Source organism: Pinus tabuliformis, chromosome 4_2 (assembly GCF_031772625.1).
Source record: "Pinus tabuliformis cultivar Carrire ecotype Pingquan chromosome 4_2, CPIR1, whole genome shotgun sequence".
Lineage (NCBI taxonomy): Eukaryota > Viridiplantae > Streptophyta > Pinopsida > Pinales > Pinaceae > Pinus > Pinus tabuliformis.
This window is the reverse complement of record NC_142304.1, coordinates 524,371,409-524,390,437: the sequence shown is the minus strand read 5'-3', so window position 1 is coordinate 524,390,437 and position 19,029 is coordinate 524,371,409. Positions and strand designations below refer to the sequence as shown.

At 34.5% G+C, this 19,029-nt stretch overlaps 1 protein-coding gene and 1 long non-coding RNA gene across 2 annotated transcripts; both read left to right on the top strand.

Annotated features, from left to right (window-relative positions):
- The first annotated feature begins 8,914 nt into the window (after positions 1–8,914).
- Positions 8,915–11,318, top strand: LOC149170301 (protein DETOXIFICATION 27-like). Its single transcript, XM_089425509.1, has 6 exons — positions 8,915–9,145; positions 9,469–10,010; positions 10,141–10,227; positions 10,734–10,790; positions 10,907–11,135; positions 11,301–11,318. The coding sequence occupies exons 1-6, from the start codon at positions 8,915–8,917 to the stop codon at positions 11,316–11,318; spliced, it is 1,164 nt and encodes a 387-aa protein (XP_089281635.1).
- Positions 11,319–11,418: 100 nt separating this feature from the next.
- Positions 11,419–11,959, top strand: LOC149170300 (uncharacterized). Its single transcript, XR_016259481.1, has 3 exons — positions 11,419–11,447; positions 11,542–11,628; positions 11,796–11,959. It is a non-coding gene; the product is annotated as an uncharacterized LOC149170300 (long non-coding RNA).
- Positions 11,960–19,029: the final 7,070 nt, after the last annotated feature.

Below are 19,029 nucleotides of genomic sequence, written 5' to 3'. Positions count from 1 at the left end.
CCTGTGGGCTCATAGCCCCAATAAGTAGGTGGCTTGCTAGTGAGAACTAGAGTTGAAAATCCTATGGTTGGGAGGAACATCCTCTGTACATATCCAATAAACGACATTTGTTCATTAGATAAGTGTTATGGTTCATTTATTATATTCTATGTAATTTATGGATTTTGTTATTGAAGATGTTGTAATTGTTAATGAAATTCTTGATATCACAATTTTGTATTGTTTAACCCTATATCACATCCCAAATCCTATTATTGAACCCCCCTTAAAATACATCTTTCTAATAAAAATAACCCCTACTTTTACCAAATACCCATTTTTTCATACCCCCAATAGCTATATACCCCCCACCCCACATCAGTGCCCCAATACATAAAATATTTTGACTCTATTTTTAACAATTTTAAAACCCCCCTAAAATTCCTAATATCACAATTTTGTATTGTTTAATCTTGTATCACATCCCAATCCTATTATTAAACCCTCCTTTAAATATATATTTCTAATAAAAATAACCCCTACTTTTACCAAATACCCCTTTTTCATACCCCCTAATACTTATAAATCCCCCACCCCACATCAGTTCCCCAATACTTACAATATATTGACTCTATTTTTCACAATTTTAAAATCCCCCTTTATGAATGATCATGATAAGATATTGGTAAAAAATGTGAAGCCGCCATGGCCTATCATATTGCATACATATTTCATTACATATTGGGATAGAATGTATTATGAAATCATAACAGAAATATGTGGTATTGTGCTTCAACATGGATCTGGGGACATCACAAAGTGGTATTAAATCAAGTTCAAGAAGGGAAATTGTGTTTTAGAAATAAACCATACTCTCAATAGTTGACATAGGGTACTAGGTACATTACAAAGTAGTATTAGAGCAAATATTTCAACACTAGACCTGCATGGCCCGAGAACTAGAAGTGATAGGGAATATAGATAGAGTTTTGAGTGTGCTTATCAACTATTTGAGAAATTTTATTTTGTAAAATGGAGCCAAAAAGTACCAAATGTTGGAGGAAACATGTGGAGAAATAGATTCATGTAGATGGGATGATAAATAGAAATTTCGTTGTTTGACTAGCTCTACTACCCAATCAAGTTATCTTCATAGTTGATGGATATATTTATTTGGTTGATCTAATCCAACATTCCATTGGTTGACTACCTAAACTACCCATTTGACTTATCTTCGTAGTCACCTAATGCATTTATTTGATTGACCCAACCTAATGGTCAACCAACTTGATTGCCAAGTTGATTAATCTTTGTTGTTGACTAATGTATTTATTTGGTCAACCTAGCCTGAGTTTTAATTGGTCTAGCAACTAACATGGCCAATCAACATATCTTCATAGTCAATTGATATATTTATTTTTCAGCCTAACTTGATGTTTGATCAACTCAACTTTTAAGTGAATTTTTCTTTGTTGGTAACTGGTAATCTACATTGGTCAATTTCCTAGCCTAGTCATTTAGTCAACTAGAACTCAAATAGGTATGGTACTGGTAAATCTGTTTAGAGGGGAATATATACAAGGGTTCAAAATATGGAGTAGTAGATTAATGTTCTTTAGAAACCAAGAGGATAACCATATTGATGAGGTCAGATTAATGGCACTAGTGTGGTGAGAGTAGAATTATGCATAATTTCCAAAGTTACAAAATAATCCCCACCTAATAAAATTTTATTCATGGATATTTTGTAGAATTATGTAGTCTCCTTAATCTACTTTATATGTTGGTGGATAAGGTTTTCAAGGTCCTAAAAAAATGGAAGAGTTCCTTAGGAGGGTCTCCTGGTGGAGCACCTCTTAGGCATCGACTTAGGCAGTGGAGTTTACAAATGAAATTGTCATGTTCATCAAAAAGAAAATTAGACACGTGAAGAAGGATTTCTCCCCACCAATGACACCAAAATGTTGTTGGTCAAAATATTGGCGAAGGGAAAGTCTAGTCCTATTAACTAGAGCTTAGAGGAAACTATAAATAAAGACACCCACTATCACCTCAATGGCCTTTCCCCTCACTTATAGGTAGTAGGAGGGTGCTCTAGACCCACCTTAGACCTAAGGGGTGAATCCCTAAATAGTAAAACTAGGTCAGGGTTGCTTCGGGGTTACAAGGGAAAAAAATGATCTAGTTGAGTAGAAAATTTGATAGGTCACACAACCCAAAAAGAGGTGGCTCTAAGAACAGGTGAATATAGTATAATTCTTGTTATGATGCTAGACTATCTCACTTAGTGTGCACCACATATGAGATTAGAGCTACTATTCAAGTATTCATGTAGAAATCTATTCTATCATGAACAAGAGTGAAATGAATAACCATGCACTTCAAATCTGATGTATCTTTCTGTTATGATTATGTGAATCTTGAGCTAGAACCAAACAAACCCATTATAAATATGATTAAAGATTGTGTGAGGGAGAGGTTGCATGAGAATAATGATGCCTTTCGACCAAAGAGCGCCAATCACACCAACAATTCCAATGAGTGAAAATGAACAATATAGGAGTTTGATAATTGATGATACTTGAAGTTGCATTCAAATGGTGAATGTAAATCCTAAGAGAGGTTAGTAATAACGCAAAGAAAGATTACACCGCAATTGGAAACAAGCACATGTCACTTGTATTTCACACTACATTGGTCTCATGCCAATTTCTTTGTACCTTATCTTTAGTTGATGTGAAAAATTCCTTGAAAAAATCCATATTGTTGGAATATATGAAGAGTGGAAACATGCTAAACATAAACCATTCAATAGTTGTGGCAATATATTAAATGCTTGTGATAATTATAGTAACTTTTTTTTTGTATGACTAGATTAAATAGTTTGTAAATTATTGTGTTTTATTATGCCGAGAGGCATTTTCTCTGCATGCTGCGGGTGAGTAGATGTTGTTCACCTTGGCCAATTGCAGAGTGTTATTTTCGTCCTCCTTCAACAAATTAAAATTTGACACATAGACCTTGATCGCTTGGCATTTCCTCTGGAATTTTCTCGCTCGGTTCCTGTTTTGGGGTTTTGATATGTGTTTCTTTGACACCGTTCCTCTCCACACCTCTTATCTCCTCCCAACACCTTCGAAGAACTGCCTGCGATGATACTTGCAGCTCCCGGCTCCCACAATACTTGAGAAGGGATTATTTCCCAAACTAGATGTGTCGCCCCTAGTCTCTGGATTATTGGATCGAAGGTATGTGAATAATATGCGAGAAAACAAACATCGTTCTTGAATGGTGAGGTTTCGAGTCCCGATGAGGTCGAGACATCCTGTTTGACCCTGAGAGGCACGCTTTCGAAGATGAAGGGGATGGAAGAGTAAAGAGAAGACATGGATGATTTTGTCCAATTGGCCATAGTTCAAAGTTTGAAATCTGGAGTTCTAATTCATATGGATTTAGCTGGGGTGATTCTACTTTGGGCCTTTTCGCCTCCTATTTTGCCTTGTGATTTTTAGAGTCTCATCAATTCGATCCAGCCATAATCATTCATTCATTAATTGAATGAACAAAATGTTGGGTCCGCAGCTGAATATCCCCATCCCTGCATGCCAAAAGACTCAACTTTATCGACTTCCTTTGCCTCCACAGAGTGCAGTTGGTTCCAGCGACGTGTCAAATCTCACATGGAGCGAATTCAGATTCTCGACCATGGAAGTGGGGAAAAATGTGTACCAGGTCTGATAAAAAAAAGACTTCTGCCCTTTAAGCTCTGAAGGGCATTCATTGAAATCGCAACTGACCGTGAGGTGACAGATAATTTGAGTGATGGAAATCCTGAAGAAGACAAAATCCCCATATATAGTGAAATGATACCAAATTTTCGAGAAGGGAGAAGAAAATTACTTCGTTTTGGAGTGTACATGGACGAAGGGTCGTTGAAGTAGAGGAAATCCAAGATGCTGTCTTAGAGGTTCTTGTTGAATGTGGCAAGGCAGGTCTTGGAGGGCTTGAGATATCTGCATCGTCACAAAATTGTGCATAGAGATATAAAGCCCTCCTATTTGCTGATAAACAACAAGTAAAGATTGTAGACTTCGGAGTGAGCAAAATTATGTCTCGAACATTATCCCTGCAATACGTATGTGGGTACCTGCCCTTACATGAGCCCCAAGATTCGACCCTTAATTGAATCTCTCGAGGTCATCATCAGCCAACCCTCTTTCTCATTTTAAAGAAACAAATTCAAATGATATATTTTCTTCACCATTAGTGCAAAAGGAGCCACCAAAAATAAAGGATCATCATGCCTATATTAGGGATTTTTGCTTTGCTGCCTTGAACCTTTGTGTTGAGGGTAGGCAAGTATTGTATACAAGGTGTCCTCTATGACATTTAGCTAGTACTTCACTTTCTACTGTGTTTCTAGGTCAAATGATCAATAAAACATTTTGATTATTATATGTTTATGATATGTATGGATTGTAAAATGAATGAGTGGAGATGTCTCTGTACAATGCTTTAGCATGAATTATTGCATAGAAACGTTCTTTCCAATTTCATCTTAAACTTGCCCCATTTCCCTCAATAAACATTACCCTGGATGTATGCTCAAGAGTATGTACACACAGTTAAGATTATGGTTCCAATGTCTGAGACCTTTTGTATGCTTCTTGACATGAGACAAAATCATGTAATCCAAAAGTACTAATATAAAACTAGCCTTTTTTGTACCAGCGATTTCGCCTTACAATACAAGTTAGAGAGTATGGGTCTGATCTATGTGAGGCCTGCATTCAGTCTTTGGTCCTATAATTGATTTGGCTTGGCCCAAATTGTTGGCTCTGGGACCATAACCTTCCCTTCAAAATTGCTCTTGGATTTTTTCGGTGCATTAGATTACAAACCTAACTCAAACTCAAACTCAATTACAAACTGTATTATTTCCTAAAAGATAAGTTAAGCAATATATTTATTTTCTTATTTTCTATTATTTGTTATGTGCGAGGAGTTTCCAGAATCCCAGTACTGAGTGTCTTTTTTTCAATGAAAAAACTATCGTGCACTTGTTGCAGGTGATTGTTTATACTTTTTGAAATTGTGTCCATGCACAAGCTCTCCTGTGATGTATTTTACAATTTTCCCCGTGAGACAGGTACTCAAGAATTGTGTGTACACTGTAGGCTCTGATTCGTTGTAATTGAATATCTATGTTGGTAAAAAATGAGAAGCATAGTTTTTATTTGTCAAATTTTGAATTGCCGAGACACTGAATCTTCTATAGAAATCTGAACTCTGTCTTTCTTCACATAATTTATGAATTTTCTGCTAAAAATGATATTTTGTGGTTTACCTAAATTAGGGGTAAAAATAGCATTTGTGTCATTTGTTTTAATCTTAGGTTCATGAAAGAGTAAGTATCATATGTTTTAATCTTAGGGTCATGAAAGAGTAATTTTGTCCTTAATGTTATAGATTTTTATTTGTTGGATCGATCAAAAGCCTACAACATTATAGTTTATACAATGTACTTTTAACTACATATAAGCTTACATTAAGATCCATTCTCTAGCTTAAGGTACCTACCTATGTATTAGGGAAGATATTAGGATTGAAGAGTAAAGTATAAGCCATTTCTAATGAACTGCATGCACAAGTGACCTACCTATTTTTGGTTGGATTTTGAGATCGCAAAACTAATGGTTCACTCTGTGCTTGTTAGGTCCTCATCTTTTTACTATGGGTTGGGAGTTCCATGCTTGCGGCTTACAAATCTTTGATATCATGGTTTGTTTGCCTTTGATTTTGCTCATAATTGTCTGGGGTGCTCCAAAAAGGACGCAACAAAGTTGTAGGAGAGAGGGGTCTTCTTGCCCAATCATCTATGTCTTCCCTGAGGTAGAAGGTAAATTATCCAAACCCTCCTAATGGTATTCCTGGTCACCTGTAGAAGGAAGCAACAAAGTTGTAGGAAAGAGAGTTTTGGTTGTGTGCTTGTCCGAAAGGTCTTAACTGAGCTAGAGGGTAACATTGTGCCAAACCTTGTAATGAATGTAAGATACCTCACGTGCTTGGTTTTGAATAAGCCTTGTCATCTTGTCCTCAAAGGTCAACCCTTCTAAACTTAAGGTAAGTAATTATCCTTGATCTCTTGACTGAGCATAGCAATCTGCTTGTCCTATTTTGTAAGAATGTTAGTTTTGATCGATAAACTAATGTTGGAGAAGCATTATGAAAGGATTTTTCTATCACTGTTGTGTTTCACCAATTGATATCAATTTTGTGATGTTTGTCTCTATTTTAATGACCTAACTATGTTTAGGCAAACATTCTGACAGAACCCTCAGTTTGTCAAACCTAGTATTTGCTGCTAGATTTTTATCTAGGACTATTAATCCTTAAAAAATTTTCCTTGTTTGCAAGCATATACTGTTGAGTTGGAAGCTTAAGTAACAGAACTCAAAGAAGAGATCAAGTTATTGCGAAAAAACTAGGTACTGTGGACAAACCTATAATTGATATAAATATCCACAGGATGTACTGCTTTCTTTAGGCAATTGGTTGTTTTATTATCATAAAATCTATGTACTAATTATTAATGGATCTTTTTGTCTTAAAAAACAGGCAGAAATGGCTGAACTGCTAAAAAAACAGGTATACAAACCTAGAAATCTGGCTTTGCCATCTACTTGGATGAATATATATCTATGCACACCATTTGAATGTGGGGATTAATATTATTATCATATCATGTTACAATAATCTAGATAACAGTTTTGAGGGGGGTGTAACATGGCCTTGAACTTTTGTTGTTTACCCATGAACCCATTCATCACCATTTTTCCTTAATTTCAATTAGTTTTTATATATTCCACTAAGATGTTTGGAGAGGAAAGAAGCTTTAGCATTGTGTTTGTTAAATGTGATTGGTATCTGTTGATTTGATTCTTTTAATTCTTGGTTGGTTCATATATTTTAATTTAAATTTATTATTATTCAGATTCACAAATAAAAACCTATTTGTGAGGGTTGAAGGCACAAATAATTCATCTTGAGAATATTGAATCTACCGGGGTGGGTGAGTTCGCTTCTGCTGGGGCAAATTTAGTATATATATATATATATATATATATATATATATAGCAAAAGATATATTGAAATTATGAGATTTATAATCTTTCAAAATTGCAAAGTTATTGGCATATTTGTGTTGCAAGGGTTTTTATTGTTTTATTATTTTGGGTCCGACTTTAATGTAAATCTAGCTATTGTGTTTTCAACCATTCCATTCAAAAGTATCATTTTCAATTTACTGAGATTTGTGACTGCTTTGTAAAGTGCTTTTATTAAATTTATTTTGAGAGTGATTTTGATATAATTTCAGTTGTTGTGATTTTAATTTGGATGTATTTTTATTTTAACTATTTAATTCAAAATTGTATTGTAATTATAAATGAAATAAAATTAATCAAAATTGCAAGTTATTGATATTTTATTTTAATTTTAATTGTTTTATTATTTTGTTTAACAAAATTGTTTTAATAGCTATTATTTTTATTGCCATTTTTATTGTGAATCTTAAAAAAACACAACTATAAAAATAGAATTAGTTTTAAAACTGATTGCAGTTAGTCTTGGAAAAAAAATAAAAGACAACCTCTTTGATTGCAAGGACTAGAGTGGTTCCTAACGCTTAATGATCAAAATGTTTATTTTTTTCAACTTTCTTTCCACATTCCCCTACTCCTATCTGCGTTCCTTTGCACCTCTTGGTGCAATTGCTAGTTAGCTTGTTGTGTGAGTCATGCTACATGGGTGTGAAATTGAGCTAACTCCATTGAGTTATTTTTATCAAATTAAAAATAGGGGCTGTATGATTTTAGATTTTACAAAGATTACACCATTATTTCCTCTTGGTGCAATTGTTAGTTAGCTTGTTGTGTAAGTCATGCTACATGGGTGTGACATTGAGTTAACTCCATTGAGCTATTTTTATCAAGTTAAAAATAGGGGCTGCATGATTTTACATTTTACAAAGATTATGCCATTATGTGTCGAACATTTTTTTAAAATTAATGCCTATATATGCAATTGCAAGGACTACAATAACTCTCACACAATTCTTCAAAGGGTACTAACTCAATGGAAGAGCACCTGCATTTTTTTAAAATCAATGTTTATATATGAAATTTCAAGGACCACCATAACTCTCACATAATTCTTTAAATGGTGCTAGCTCAATGGAAGAGCACTAAGCAAGAGGTTGGTGGTTCGATTCCACTCTGTCCTAATATGAATTAATCAATGACATTGTAGTTTGTTTTTAGTTAAATACTTTTAATATTGGTTTATTTCAATGGTGAGATATTTTTCTAGATTCATTATTTTATATTGCCTCTAAAGAAACAAAAGTGATGTTGTATTATCTTTGAATGTAATTTTTTATTGTCTCTAGAAAGACAATAGTTAGAATCAAAGACATTGTCTCTTTAAAGACAATATGTCTTTAATCCCAACTATTGTCTCGAGAGAGACAAAAATAAAATTGTCTTTAGAGAGACAAAAATACTTGTGTTATATATTGTCATTATAAAGACAATATTTTAAGACATTTTAATTTGAGACATCAGCATAAATACAATACTTATACAGCATTTTCTTTTATCTGAAATTAAAATGATTTACTCAAAAATTATCTTAAATATTGTATTAAAGCCCGCTTGTGTTATGGTGATGTGGTAATAATTATTACGTTACTGTTTTGGTAAAATTACAGTAAGGTCTGTAGAGATTTATCCCGTTCTTGCTGCAAATTGGATGGATATAGACGGTCCACTGATTTTGAGTTTCCCTACTGCAGCATTGAATAACATTATTTAACGTAGTGTTGCAGAGGGATTTCAGCACGCAAGTCATTTGTGTGGACATACAGTCCTCCATTATGGAAGAAGGGCAGCTCTGTAGTCCTCTCGTCCAAAATGAAACCGATAGAAGCACGAAGGATTTGTCGGCAGCTACCAGCAGAGGATCGTTTTGGATGGAGTCGAAAGTCATATGGGGCATTGCAGCGGCGGCTATCGTCAGTCGAGTAGCAACCTCAGGATTAACTGTGATTACACAGGCATTTGTTGGGCACATTGGTGATTTGGAACTTGCAGAGTTTTCTTTGGTGGTTGGTCTGGAATCTTGGTGAGTATGATTGTCCAAGTCTTTATTGACTTCTAATCTGATCTATACATTTTAAGTTTTTATCAACTTCTAGGTTTAAAATTTTATGGAAAGAGAAGTTGAAGACCGTAAAGATTAAGCTAGGCTTACACAAAACATATAAAACCAGAAGACATGATAAAAAAACAGTGTTTCACTTGTTTTGTAAAATGTACATGTGTCTTTGACTGCAATTTAGAATCATGTATATAATTTGTGCAGTAAACGGGGTTGTTGGAGAAAGTGTTGTGAAATGTAACGTTTTATAGTTTAATCTTGCTTTAACAGATTGGAATGCGGATTGCGCTTGGGACTCTTTGTGGGCAAGCTGTTGGCGGAAATAAACACCATATGCTCGGAATATATCTCCAGCGCTCTTGGATTGGGCTCCTGGGATTCGCAGTTCTTCTTCTTCCCCTGTTTTTGTTTACAACCCCTATTCTCAGGCTCCTGAGACAGTCTGAGGATGTCTCTCAACTATCTGGGAGAGTAGCACTGTGGTGCATTCCTCTTCATTTTTCATTTCCATTCTATTTTGCCATTCAGAGATACTTAATTTCACAGAGAAAGAACAGTATCATAGCATGGTCAGCTGCAGTTGGAACAGTAGTCTCCGTTCTGTTAAATTGGCTCTTTGTTTTGAAGTGGAATATGGGCCTCAACGGGGCACTTGCCTCACTAGACATTGGGTGGTGGATACCTGCTATTATCCAATTCCTGTATGTTACCTGTGGAGGGTGCCCACTCACATGGATTGGATTTTCAAGGGAAGCTTTTTGTGAAATTTGGCCATTTCTAAAACTATCTGTTGCATCTGGTGTCATGCTATGGTAAGTAATTTTGAGCTTTGAATAACGTATTTATATGACTAGCTTATCTGAGGATATCCCTATTTACCCACTGCAAAACCATTACCCATTATGCATTGGGATTTCTAAGGTTTTCCATTGTTATCAACAGCTTGGAGATTTGGTATTACAGAATTTTGGTTCTGCTGACAGGACAAGTAAAGAACACTGAAGTTCTTGTTAATTCCCTCACTATTTGGTAAGCAAATGGGCTTTAAATATCTCTATTTCATTTTTATATGATACAGAGAAAACCATTGACATTAATTGTGAAAAAGATGGAGTAATCTACGCTATGAATCAGAGGTACACTGTCCACTATGAAGTGGGCATGTAGATTAGTGTCAGCGGAGGTAGCAATCCACATATGAATCCAACCAGTGTTCAGTATGAAATAGGTATACAAAATGAAACATTCACAATCTGCTCTGTCAAGCCACAGATTGGCTTCAGAGGGGCTGCAGAATTCAATTCCAATCGCAGTTTGCTATGCCAAGCCACACATCGCTTGAGTGGAGCCACAAAGCTCCATTCCAAGCCTGCAGTACAGTTTTTGGCAACACAAGTAATTACTTTTCATATTTTAATGAAAAGATAAAACAATCGCAATCTGTCAAGTCAATGAAATTATAGTGCTCGATTTAGCTATTACAGAATAAGAGCTTGCATTCATGTTAAACTATATGGTGTCTGAATACCTTACAGCTTGAACATCAACGACTGGGAATTGTCTATACCGCTTGGATTTCTTGTTGCAACCAGGTAATTCCTCAAAAACTTTAAACTTTAAGAGCACCTTTGTAGTCAAGACTGATGCAATAGAAGCCCCAGCATCTGTTTAAGAGCACCCTTACATTCCCTTGAACTGTTGGATGCAGTGTGAGGGTGGCCAACCAACTTGGAGCCCGGAATCCCCGTGGAGCCAAATTTTCTATACTTCTCTCAACGGCATATTCCTCTATTATAGGAATTGTCATTTTGGTGCTTCTGCTGCTTTTCCGCAGTGATTTGGGTTATTTGTTTACAAAGACCACTGCAGTGCAAGAGGCTGTTGCCAAATTGGCCATCTTGTTAGCATGCACAATCATCCTCAACAGTGTACAGCCGGTTCTCATCGGTAAACTGCATATCACAACCTCTTCAAATTCCCATTTCTTACGATTTTTTCTCAGATGTTATGACATTTATAATCTTAGATTTTTAATGAATTTATAATCTTAGGGTAGAGATGAAGTCTTTTTTTAATGAACTTTCGTTTTTATTTCCAATCAGGTGTGGCGGTTGGTCTAGGAAAACAGTACATTGTTGCTTATGTAAACATTATATGCTACTATTTCATTGGTCTTCCATTTGGCCTGATATTGGGTTTTGTTTTTGATTTAAGTATAATGGGGTTTTGTTTTTGATTTAAGTATAATGGTGAGTACACTTTATTACTAGAATACCTGTTTATCAGTTTTCATGGATGTAGATTTTATTTGTAGCATTATACTGCTTATAATGCTGGTTGCAGGGGATTTGGATCGGAATGATATGCGGAACTGCAATGCAAACCATTGTCCTCGTATTTATTACCTGGAAAACCAATTGGGAAAAAGAGGTAAGTTTTTTTCTAGTACTGTTAAACATAAATCACTTTTGATAAGTTTCCTTAATTAAACTTTTTATAGAGAGTTGAAGCCATGAGAATAAATGTGTCTATTCCATTCATTGCTGCATGACCTCATCGGTTAGTATTAAGTATATTTTTATTTCCCTGATTTTCAGGTGATGCAGATCAATCATCTAGTGACAACAATGTCCTCAAAATCCTCTTCAGTGGACGAATAGAAGAGGAACAAATTAGTAACAGGATGTTTTATGTGGGGAAGTTTAATGATTTACTTAGAAATTTGGTGGAAAAATATTATTTTAAATGTATTTTTTTTTGTTAATACGAATAATGAAAACATAATTTTTAGAATTTTAATTTTGATTTAATTTGATAGATAGTAAGATTTAACTTTTATGAAATATTTTAGAATATTCATAATAATATATACAAATAAAAAAATTGAGATTTGCACGTGAGTGCATGATGTAGTGGTCGGGCTGGTGGGTTTATACGCCTCGGCCAGTATCGAGTCCTGCGGAGCTGCGCTGCAGCGTATTTGGGCCATGGCCAGTGATGTATGTACTATGTACAGAATGTATTTGACAATATATAGCTTCTTCAGCGGGCCCCGTCCCCATGAAAAAAAAATAAAAAAAAATTGAGATTTATTTTCAAAGTAGTTATACTATTTTTTACTTTTTAATTAAATTAATTAATTTAAAAAAAAGGTCACATCAATATGTCGTATGAAGTGAGTTATGGTTTTTTGAGCATGAAGTATTGATAAGACATGGTATGACCCATATCATTGTAACAAAATCTATTTACAATTAAGAATATTCATGATAAAATGGTGTAAATCTCCATGGTTAAGAATATTTTTCCATGTTTTTAAAATCTATATATGTTATTTTCTTTTATAATAATGATAATAATAATAATTTAAAATAGGTCAATTGGGCTTATCAAGGTGGTTGGTAGGAAGGACTCAAAGCCTCCCACCTAGCTTCAATTCTCACTAAGTGACATGAACAAAATTTTGCATTTAATTTATATGGTTGTGCTACTTATATAAATGTAAAAAATGATTAGTATATTATTACATTAAAAATTTGTCTTAATGCTTATTATGATTGATGCCTAAAGACATTTACCAACCATTTAATTTATATAGTCATTGCGAATCAAAATCTAGTCATTGCCACATACCGTCCTAGGTAGTCCCCTTGCTAAAAATAGAAAAAAATCCAAATAATAGGGAATGTCTAGTGGGAAATAAAATGTGGTCATATATGTCCCTAATAATGTATGAAAAGGGGTTGATGATGGCCAAAGTGAGTGCATGATGTAATGATCGGGGTGGTCGGTTTATACGCCCCCCGGCCAGTATCGAGTCCTGTTGAGCTGCGCTGCAGCGTATTTGGGCCATGGCCAGTGATGTATGTACTATGTACAGAATGTATTTGACAATATATAGCTTCTTCAGCGGGGCCCCGCCCCCGGTGAAAAAATAAAATAAAATTGAGATTTATTTTCAAAGTAGTTATATTATTTTTTACTTTTTAATTAAATTAATTAAATTAAAAAAAAGAGTCACATCAATATGTCATATGAAGTGAGTTATGGTTTTTTGAGCATGAAGTATTGATAAGACATGGTATGACCCATATCATTGTAACAAAATCTATTTACAATTAAGAATATTCATGATAAAATGGTGTAAATCTCTATGGTTAAGAATATTTTTCCATGTTTTTAAAATCTATATATGTTATTTTCTTTTATAATAATGATAATAATAATAATTTAAAATAAGTCAATTGGGCTTATCAAGGTGGTTGGTAGGAAGGACTCAAAGCCTCCCACCTAGCTTCAATTCTCACTAAGTGACATGAACAAAATTTTGCATTTAATTTATATGGTTGTGCTACTTATATAAATGTAAAAAATGATTAGTATATTATTACATTAAAAATTTGTCTTAATGCTTATTATGATTGATGCCTAAAGACATTTACCAACCATTTAATTTATATGGTCATTGCGAATCAAAATCTAGTCATTGCCACATACGTCCTAGGTAGTCCCCTTGCTAAAAATAGAAAAAAATCCAAATAATAGGGAATGTCTAGTGGGAAATAAAATGTGGTCATATATGTCCCTAATAATGTATGAAAAGGGGTTGATGATGGCCAAAGTGAGTGCATGATGCAATGATCGGGGTGGTCGGTTTATACGCCCCCTGGCCAGTATCGAGTCCCGCGGAGCTGCGCTGCAGCGTATTTGGGCCATGGCCAGTGATGTATGTACTATGTACAGAATGTATTTGACAATATATAGCTTCTTCAGTGGGGCCCCACCCCCCTGAAAAAATAAAATAAAATAAAATTGAGATTTATTTTCAAAGTAGTTATGCTATTTTTTACTTTTTAATTAAATTAATAATTTAAAAAAAAGGTCACATCAATATGTCATATGAAGTGAGTTATGGTTTTTTGAGCATGAAGTATTGATAAGACATGGTATGACCCATATCACTGTAACAAAATCTATTTACAATTATGAATATTCATGATAAAATGGTGTAAATCTCTATGGTTAAGAATATTTTTCCATGTTTTTAAAATCTATATATGTTATTTTCTTTTATAATAATGATAATAATAATAATTTAAAATAAGTCAATTGGACTTATCAAGGTGGTTGGTAGGAAGGACTCAAAGCCTCCCACCTAGCTACAATTCTCATTAAGTGACATGAACAAAATTTTGCATTTAATTTATATGGTTGTGCTACTTATATAAATGTAAAAAATGATTAGTATATCATTACATTAAAAATTTGTCTTAATGCTTATTATGATTGATGCCTAAAGACATTTACCAACCATTTAATTTATATAGTCATTGCGAATCAAAATCTAGTCATTGCCACATATCGTCCTAGGTAGTCCCGTTGCTAAAAATAGAAAAAAATCCAAATAATAGGGAATGTCTAGTGGGAAATAAAATGTGGTCATATATGTCCCTAATAATGTATGAAAAGGGGTTGATGATGGCCAAAGTGAGTGCATGATGTAATGGTCGAGGTGGTCGGTTTATACGCCCCCGGCCAGTATTGAGTCTCGCGGAGCTGCGCTGTAGCGTATTTGGGCCATGGCCAGTGATGTATGTACTATGTACAGAATGTATTTGACAATATATAGCTTCTTCAGTGGGGCCCCACCCCCCTGAAAAAATAAAATAAAATAAAATTGAGATTTATTTTCAAAGTAGTTATGCTATTTTTTACTTTTTAATTAAATTAATAATTTGAAAAAAAGGTCACATCAATATGTCATATGAAGTGAGTTATGGTTTTTTGAGCATGAAGTATTGATAAGACATGGTATGACCCATATCATTGTAACAAAATCTATTTACAATTAAGAATATTCATGATAAAATGGTGTAAATCTCTATGGTTAAGAATATTTTTCCATGTTTTTAAAATCTATATATGTTATTTTCTTTTATAATAATGATAATAATAATAATTTAAAATAAGTCAATTGGGCTTATCAAGGTGGTTGGTAGGAAGGACTCAAAGCCTCCCACCTAGCTTCAATTCTCACTAAGTGACATGAACAAAATTTTGCATTTAATTTATATGGTTGTGCTAGTTATATAAATGTAAAAAATGATTAGTGTATCATTACATTAAAAATTTGTTTTAATGCTTATTATGATTGATGCCTAAAGACATTTACCAACCATTTAATTTATATAGTCATTGCGAATCAAAATCTAGTCATCGCCACATACCATCCTAGGTAGTCCCGTTGCTAAAAACATAAAAAAATCCAAATAATAGGGAATGTCTAGTGGCAAATAAAATGTGGTCATATATGTCCCTAATACTGTATGAAAAGGGGTTGATGATGGCCAAAGTGTAGGTCATAATAAAGTCACGATGAACTATTGTGTGCAATGTACCCCAACATAAAGTATTCATAAATGAGTCACAAATATAATCATAATCTTATCCAAGTCTATAAGAATACACATTAATCCACAAAGAAGATAAATAAAGTAGCAACTCGTTTTTGTCAATAATTCCTTCGAATCTTTAGAGACAAATATTAATCCACAAAAATGATAAAAGAGAGATTTGATCAATGTGTAGATACTGAGTGATAACATTGGACCATCATTCTACCAATTCATTGTTTTTGGAAGTAGTTAACTCTTTGGCCATTTAGGGAGTTCATAATGAGCATATATCAAACTAGCACCATTTGACGTGTGATAGTGAGTTGTGATGCCTACTATATAAATCTATTATGTTATTGTCTGGAATCCTAAGGATGGGTTTATGGCAGTTGAGGCTCCATAAACAATCATAATTTCTAGTTACCAAACATTGATATTCCTAGATAGTTTGCATTGTAGCCCTAGAGGAAGTGGGAATTTCCTAAGGGATTACAAAGAAGAGAAGAGGATTCCATCCCTGGCATGGAATAGGTTAGGGAAGAGAGATATGAAGTTGAAAATGTTGTAGGATTATGTATGTTGACATTTGTTGGGCATAGGATTGTGTGAGGGATCTTAGGAAATCAGAGAGTCATTCGTCCCTGTGGGCTCATAGCCCCAATAAGTAGGTGGCTTGCTACTGTGAGAACTAGGGTTGAAAATCCTATTGTTGGGAGGAACATCCTCTGTACATATCCAATAAACGACATTTGTTCATTAGATAAGTGTTATGGTTCATTTATTATATTCTATCTAATTTATGGATTTTGTTGTTGAAGATGCTGTAATTGTTAATGAAATTCTTGATATCACAATTTTGTATTGTTTAACCCTATATCACATCCCAAATCCTATTATTGAACCCCCCTTAAAATACATCTTTCTAATAAAAATAACCGCTACTTTTACCAAATACCCATTTTTCATACCCCCCAATAGCTATATACCCCCCACCCCACATCAGTGCCCCAATACATAAAATATTTTGACTCTATTTTTAACAATTTTAAACCCCCCCCCCTAAAATTCCTAATATCACAATTTTGTATTGTTTAATCTTGTATCACATCCCAAATCCTATTATTAAACCCTCCTTTATATATATATATATATATATATATATATATATATATATATATATATATATATATATATATATATATATATTCTAGTAAAAATAACCCCTACTTTTACCAAATACCCCTTTTTCATACCCCCTAATACTTATAAATCCCCCACCCCACATCAATTCCCCAATACTTACAATATATTGACTCTATTTTTCACAATTTTAAAATCCCCCTTTATGAATGATCATGATAAGATATTGGTAAAAACTGTGAAGCCTCCATGGCCTATCATATTGCATACATATTTCATTACATATTGGGATAGAATGTATTATGAAATCATAACAGAAATATGTGGTATTGTGCTTCAACATGGATTTGGGGACATCACAAAGTGGTATTCATGTAGAAATCTATTCTATCATGAACAAGAGTGAAATGAATAACCATGCACTTCAAATCTGATGTATCTTTCTGTTATGATTATGTGAATCTTGAGCTAGAACCAAACAAACCCATTATAAATATGATTAAAGATTGTGTGGGGGAGAGGTTGCATGAGAATAATGATGGCTTTTGACCAAAGAGTTCCAATCACACCAACAATTCCAATGAGTGAAAATGAACAATATAGGAGTTTGATAATTGATGATACTTGGAGTTGCATTCAAATGGTGAATGTAAATCCTAAGAGGGGTTAGTAATAACACAAAGAAAGATTACACCGCAATTGGAAACAAGCACATGTCACTTGTGGTTCACACTACATTGGTCTCATGCCAATTTCTTTGTACCTTATCTTTAGTTGATGTGAAAAATTCCTTGAAAAAATCCATATTGTTGGAATATACGAAGAGTGGAAACATGCTAAACATAAACCATTCAATAGTTGTGGCAATATATTAAATGCTTGTGATAATTATAGTAACTTTTTTTTGTATGACTAGATTAAATATTTTGTAAATTATTGTGTTTTATTATGCCGAGAGGCGTTTTCTCTGCATGCTACGGGTGAGTAGATGTTGTTCACCTTGGCCAATTGCAGAGTGTTATTTTCGTCCTCCTTCAGCAAATTAAAATTTGACACATAGACCTTGATCGCTTGGCATTTCCTCTGGAATTTTCTCGCTCGGTTTCGGTTTTGGGGTTTCGATATGTGTTTCTTCGACATCGTTCCTCTCCACACCTCTTATCTCCTCCCAACACCTTGGAAGAACTGCCTGCGATGATACTTGCAGCTCCCGGCTCCCACAATACTTGAGAAGGGATTATTTCCCAAACTAGATATGTCGCCCCTATTCTCTGGATTATTGGATCGAAGGTATGTGAATAATATGCGAGAAAACAAACATCGTTCTTGAATGGCGAGGTTTCGAGTCCCGATGAGGCCGAGACATCCTGTTTGACCCTGAGAGGCACGCTTTCGAAGATGAAGGGGAGGAAGAGTAAAGAGAAGACATGGATGATTTTGTCCAATTGGCCATAGTTCAAAGTTTGAAATCTGGAGTTCTAATTCATATGGGTCTAGCTGGGGTGATTGTACTTTGGGCCTTTTCGCCTCCTATTTTGCCTTGTGATTTTTAGAGTCTCATCAATTCGATCCAGCCATAATCATTCATTCATTAATTGAATGAACAAAATGTTGGGTATGCAGCTAAATATCCCCATCCCTGCATGCCAAAAGACTCAACTTTATCGACTTCCTCTGCCTCCACAGAGTGCAGTTGGTTCCAACGACGTGTCAAATCTCACATGGAGCGAATTCAGATTCTCGACCATGGAAGTGGGGAAAAATGTGTACCAGGTCCGATAAAAAAAGACTTCTGCCCTTTAAGCTCTGAAGGTCATTCATTGAAATCGCAACAGACCGTGAGGTGACAGATAATTTGAGAGATGGAAATCCTAAAGAAGACACAATCCCCATATATAGTGAAATGATACCAATTTTTCGAGAAGGGAGAAGAAAATTACTTCGTTTTGGAGTGTACATGGATGAAGGGTCGTTGAAGTAGAGGAAATCCAAGATGTTGTCTTAGAGGTTCTTGTTGAATGTGGCGAGGCAGGTCTTGGAGGGCTTGAGATATCTGCATCGTCACAAAATTGTGCATAGAGATATAAAGCCCTCCTATTTGCTGATAAACAAGTAAGTAAAGATTGTAGACTTCGGAGTGAGCAAAATTATGTCTTGAACACTATCCCTGCAATATGTATGTGGGTACCTGCCCTTACATGAGCCCAAAGATTCGACCCTTAATTGAATCTCTCGGGGTCATCATCAGCCAACCCTCTTTCTCATTTTAAAGAAACAAATTCAAATGATATATTTT